The sequence below is a fragment of the Gopherus evgoodei genome, chromosome 1 (genome assembly GCF_007399415.2).
Source record: "Gopherus evgoodei ecotype Sinaloan lineage chromosome 1, rGopEvg1_v1.p, whole genome shotgun sequence".
NCBI lineage: Eukaryota > Metazoa > Chordata > Testudines > Testudinidae > Gopherus > Gopherus evgoodei.
In genome coordinates, this window is record NC_044322.1 from 3,006,762 (window position 1) to 3,012,867 (window position 6,106).

At 48.9% G+C, this 6,106-nt stretch overlaps 1 protein-coding gene across 4 annotated transcripts in view; it reads left to right on the top strand.

The window, feature by feature from the left end:
• The window catches only part of RNF121 (ring finger protein 121), a 45,874-nt gene extending 41,743 nt beyond the window's left edge, over positions 1 to 4,131 (top strand). For all 4 annotated transcript variants that reach the window (XM_030556188.1, XM_030556197.1, XM_030556205.1 and 1 more), the window contains one exon: positions 772 to 4,131. In XM_030556188.1, coding sequence (XP_030412048.1) covers positions 772 to 892 — 121 coding nt within the window. In that variant the 3' untranslated portion in view covers positions 893 to 4,131. The remainder of the gene's footprint in view (positions 1 to 771) is intronic.
• Positions 4,132 to 6,106: the final 1,975 nt, after the last annotated feature.

Consider the following 6,106-nt stretch of genomic DNA (forward strand, 5'->3'; position numbering starts at 1 on the left):
GGCTTGACTTGGTAAACAGGGCCTCATCTAAGCAGGTCGGCTCTACGTGGGCTATTGGCTGCTTGCTGTAATGTCAGGTTTTGACTGCTTGTTCCTAGTACCGTTTGTAGCTGCAAAGCTGAGTTGAAAGAGGGCAAGATTCTAATCATACCCTCATCAGAACAGTGCCTAAGGATATTCTACACTACCCAGCCGTGTAGCATAGCTCCTTATGGGGTGAAGACCCCTCCCCAGTACTTTCCTTGTCATTCTCCAGCCCAGAAACCGTTCCTCTGTCCCCAGGCTCCCATTTCAACACTGAGCTGTGGGGTGGGGATACACCTCAGCAGTATTCTGAATGCCATTACCAGGGGCTATTGCCAGGCCAGCGACTCCCTCAGCAGAGCACAGAAGGTCGCTGTCCTGGACACACAAGAAGGGTTACCAAGGGTAATGCTAGACCCCAGCCCTGCTCTTCTCCCCCACTGGCACAGCCTACCCTGAGCCCGTAGCCCATGGAAATGAAAGCCCAGCTGTATGACCCCTGCATTGGAAGGCCCATCTCTGTGTGCTATTATCTCTGGTTATCATCTTGATACTGTGTGATAGGTCCACTTCCTCTAACCTTTCTGCCATAACCTATAATTCTGCCATCCTCAAGTCAGAAATGCAAACAAGAGGGCTGCATGCAGAAGGCTTCAACTAGGTAAGACACCTGCCCACAGCCTTCCAAGCCAGCCCCATGTTTCTCTCTGCTTCCCTGTTTTGCTGCTTAACTCTTTCTGTGTACAGCTGGGAAAGGCCTCACGTCATGTACGGGCAGCTGCTCGACTGGCTACGCTATCTGGTGGCCTGGCAACCCGTTATCATTGGACTGGTACAAGCTATCAACTACATCCTGGGGCTGGAATAAATCCTGAGCGGCCAGTGAGCTGTGGACATCACAGCAGGACTTCAACAGCAGTGGTGGAGGGCAGCAGCTGGCCAGGAAGGCTTGCTTGTATCATTCACCTCTCAGGATCTTACACGCCCACAACACGTCTCCGGGGACTAAGGGAAAGACTTGGCACTGGCCAGCTCCCAGCAAAGCGGGTTTATGCTGGGGTGGGGGAAGGGTATTCTTTTTTAAAACAATTATTTTAATGAGCATATTTAAAACTTTATATTGCAGATTAAAAAGGAAATTAATGTTTGTCCCACTTCCCTCCAACCACCTCTCCACTTAGTTGTCTTATTCCCCTAGAACAAAGAAAGCCAAGCTGGTTTTGGAAGCTAGCAGAGACCTCTCTCAGAAACCCACAGCAGCTTGCTAGGTACCTTCGCACCTCCTCTGGCTAAATCAGATCCCTCGCCACTTGCTCAGGTCTCCTCTTCACAGCAGTTGCCAGCGCCTCTGCTGTAAGCTGGTGGCAGAGGGCACCTGTGGCCCTTGATCGCTGGAAAAGCCACCTGGAGTCCCCCGTAGTCAGGGCAGGATTCTGAAAGAGTAAATGCATTAACCAGAGAAAAGGCACCTGCTGCTAGCGAAGCTCAGAACTGTGCAGCTGGAGGCATGAGACCTAGGACTTAACAACTCATGCCCTGTGAAATGCATCTACATGCAGAACAACCTAGGAATCCACCTGTGGCTAGCGCTGCCCAGGAGAACAGGTGCGGAGCGCTGGGCCCATGATTGAGGGGCTCACAGCAAACGTGGAATGCAGTCAAGTAGCCAACTACAGCGAAGGGAGGGTAACATCACAGCCTGCATCGTATGTTCAGTGCACAGGGGAGAGACTACACCTGGGGTGTGCACTTGCCTCCGGTGCACAACACTAAGGGACAAAGGAGGGTGTACTCACCTCCCGACCTGGCGAGCCAGGTACTAAACCGAAGAAATGAACCTGCACGTCTGACCTCTGTTATGGACACAGTCTAGGGGGCAAGCCACTTCTGTCTGTGCTCTTCCATTTTTTGGAACGTTCAGGCTAATGTCACATTTTTTGATGGCAGTGTATTTTCTACCTGCTGCGCAGACCTGACCCGGTTTGGATTGGCCCCCTCACCTCCTTCTGTCATCCCAAAAAGGGGACGGCTGCTCGGGCTTGTTTGCTTTTCCCAACAGCTCAGAACAGACAAACCTATTTAAGGGATAAGTGTCAAATTATCTTATTTTTTGAGCTTTCTCTGAATGAGGCTGGAGGGGAAAACCTGTTTGATGTGTTGAAATCCAAACATCCTACCAAAAAGCGTTTAAAGAGATGTTCTCCTCTTCTTTAGGAGGATAGCAGAACCGTGTTTCAGGCTGCCAGGGGTGCCCACTGGGGACAACTGCCTTTTACTATTTGGCAAGTTTAATAAAAGGCTTTATCAATATGTTCTGTTCGCATAAGGCCAGATGATGACTCTTCTTCACTAGCTAACTCAGCAGTCCCATTAAATTCAAGGGAACCCTTTGTGGTGTAATGCACTACGCATCTTGAGTCGGGGTCAGAATCGGGCCCTGATTGACAAGTTTCACTTTACCAGCATGTGACACGTGAGTTACAGATTGTAAAAGCAGCGGTGTCTTAGTAATGGGAGACCTTGCTGCAAGCGTTGACTCGGTCTCAGACGGGGATGAGGTGGCCAGTCCTTGTGCATGGCACACATGAGTGAGCTTCGACTGAAGCTTGCCTTAGGGCATACAGATGAGCTCATGATTTAAAGAGCCGTTTTCAGGAAACACAGTTCAAGCATCTTCCTGCCACATTGACTTTCTGTGAAGCCTGGGCATGCTCAGTGTGCAGCCCAGGAGTTGTGTTTGGTGGGCTTTCATGTTAACTTCCCCAGCACATGAATGGGCTTGCAAGGTCTACCAACAAATCTGATGTCTGCTGGGAAAAAAGCTACATATATTATTTGTGGTGGTTACAATCCCTGTCCCTCTGTTTAAATTCTATAAAGAAATAGTTAACATCGTCGCCAAGTGTATGAATAATAAGGAACAAAGGACCTGGGTGCAGCAATCTGGTTGCAATACAGCCGCAGGAATGCTCTACAGAGGGATCTGCTAGATCTATGGGGCCAGGTCTTTGGAAGCGTCTCTGGAACAAAAACTCTGACACGTGTTGGAGAATAGGGACGTAGACAGCAGTCCTTGGATGTATCCCATCTGCCTGTGCTCCACAGCCCGACTCTGCAGTTCTCAAGGCAGCATGTGACCGGTTGTGGCAACATGAGGTCCTGGCGTATTATGGTTGTTTAAGGCTTTGTGAATGAGCTCTGCCATCTTCCACTTCGTTTTTACCGCGATGCATTTGCAAAGCATTGATGCTCGCAAGCATGTCTTTCAGTGACCAGAGAGTTAGGAAGTCAATCGCCCAGGCCTGTGGAGGGCTGCACATCTTTCTGTGCTAGGTGGCTCTCAGCAGATAGCACAATATTCTGATTGATCAATGGTTCTTTGCCACATGGTTCCCCAGGCTAATGATCATTCCCATAAGACTGGCAGTGCCAGGAGAAGCGAAGGATGGTGCCGAAGGACTGAGGTACATTGGCAGATCTAGGTGGAGGTCCCAGGATCAGCAGAAACATGGTCAGCCACAAGGGTTATTGAGGTGCATGGGCAGGGTTCTTGGGGAGAATGTTCTACTCAGACCACTGTTACTCCTTCGTGGACACTCAGTTAAGTCCAGGTTGGTTCTTATTGTTACATGGGCTGCATATTTACCTTACTCCATGCATGTACTGTATATATCAGTAGAGCACTTCCACAGATGTTTGTTCTAACAGACATATTGTGGGGGTTTTAAAACAAAATAGTTTCTAAATCTGCCCATTGAACATGGATGTATTGTTACTTCTGGGGGCAGGGAAACCAGGTGAGTTCAAATTGGGGTGAGCAAAATGGTGTCTGTCAGTGACTGTCAGACCTTACGGTGTGGAAAGAAGGGAAGTCTGGGAGCGCCGAAGCAGATCTCCCTCTGAACAAAAGCCATGTTTTTCCCCAACCTCTTGGTGAGCGCTCTGAAGCAACGTCAACTGTATCTTTTATTTGCTCTGGAAGAAATCAGACTTGACTGTAACCCTATTCACCATTGATTCAAGGTTTTATTTATTTTTATTTTTTAAAGTGAAATCTCAACTCTGGAAATTCTGTGCCAAAAACCAAAATAGAGTCCTTGATAGTGAGTAGTGCTGTGTTTTTGTTTTTATTATTGTTGTTTCTGTTCAAAGTTCAGGCAATGATAGGCCTTCAGATTGATACATTAACCAGTTATTGGCATGGTTGGCTGCAAACATGACCTGTGTCCACCCCACGTGTGGTTAATACTCTTTGGCAGCTAACCATATGTCTCCCCTAGTAGCAGTCTAGACTGTCACAGCTGGAAAAGGTGTCTTCCCTCTCTCCGCTAGACTGTGCTCATGTCCCTCTTTATGAACATACTCTGACTAATCTATCCCCTACCCCCTCTGGGCTTGCTGGCTTTCCCTCTTTCTTCCCATTAAACCCAGAGTGAACGTGGTCATGCAGTGTGTAAATGCAGAGTCACAAACCCTGATGACACGTGGCTGTTACAAGAATGGTTGATGGCCCCGACTCACCAGGTATCTGTGACATGATCTGAATGTCAAACCCTGGTTCTGCTTGTAGCACGTGAAGTAACAGGGCAGATAGTGATGGGTCTAGGTCACATTATCAGTATGAATTAGGATCTAGCTAGGTATTTACACTCTCAGGAAGGGGAGAAAATGTGGCTGTTAGGTTAGGTCATAAATATGTCACCTTACCCAAGCCCTGTGCTGCTTTCTACTATTAACGAGTAGGTGACCTGACCAGCACCTGACACTAGAGCTAGCTGGGCCATCCCTAGGGGCATGCGGGGCCCAGGACAAATCAGCCTCCCTGCTAGTCTTCTCTCCATCCGGCACACCATCCGCCCACCCACTGTTCTCCTCGCTGTCTGCCCACCAGCCTCACCCCCCTCTTGCCTGCCACTCACCTCCCTGTTCGCCTCCTCACCCCACCTGCCTCCTCACCTGACTATCGGGACAAATGGCATCCTGATCATACATCAGTCAGGATGTGGGACAAAGGCTAAATATCAGGGCAGTCCCAATTTTGATCAAAGTGTGGGGCTTGGGGCGGTCACCCCAATTCGACCTACCCGAGGGACATCTCTGAGAGCAGTTCAGACCAGGGAACGGCTGGCTTCTAATCTCAGCTGCTGGCTGAGTAACTCAAAAATCCATTGTTTGGGTGATTGGTTTTGCAGCTACCTAGCAAGCACTCTGGTGAGTACATGAGGTGGGGTCACTTGTTTAGGCCCATTGCCCCGTCAGTTTTACTCCTGTTATGTGAATTCCACATGTCTCACGGTCCGGAACCAGTTTTACAGCCAGTCCTGGCTAGCTGGCTTGTCTCTGCATGTTCAGTTGCAGTAAAGTGTGACTTTTCTGAGCTCTAGGAGGCTATGTGGTATAGGGCTGCAGCAGAGGGCTGTTGGATTCTGTTCCCACCTCTGCCACAGGTTTGCTGTGTGACCTTGGTCAAGTCACTTCCTCTCCATGTGCCTCCGTTTTTCCCAGCTGTGTAGTAGGGATAACTATTAGCCATCCTTTTATAAAGCCCTTGAAAACCTCAAAGAACCAGAGCTATATAAAGTATTCAGATACTGTGTGCTACCGCTTAGGCCTCATTTTTCAAGGGTGACTAATGCTTTTTGGGTGCCCAACTGCAAATGCCTTAATGGAGGCAGAGGCTCAAAGGGCTGAGTGCCCAGCCTCTGAAAACCAGGCCCTGTTGAGGCATTTCCAGTGGAGCACCCAAAATCTCTAGGCCATTCTCGAAAATCTAGACCCTTGTTTGGCCTAGGTGGCTCCATAACACTTTTGGAATGGGGAGTGGCGGGGCTGAGAGGCTGGTCTGCTCTGGAAGGTAGGAGGCAGGAGCACCCTGTACCCTGACTGGCATGGCTACTCAAGAGCAAAAACTAACCTAGCCCTCTCTGATGGAGGCCCTCGTATCAGCATTTGAAAATGGGTCTCTGTCCATAGGAAGTAACTTAATTGTAACCAGTTCTGATACATGCCCATCTGCTTAATTTGTAATGAGACAAGTGCCAGGCCTTAAGCAATATTTTTACATTCATAACTGACATAGCAA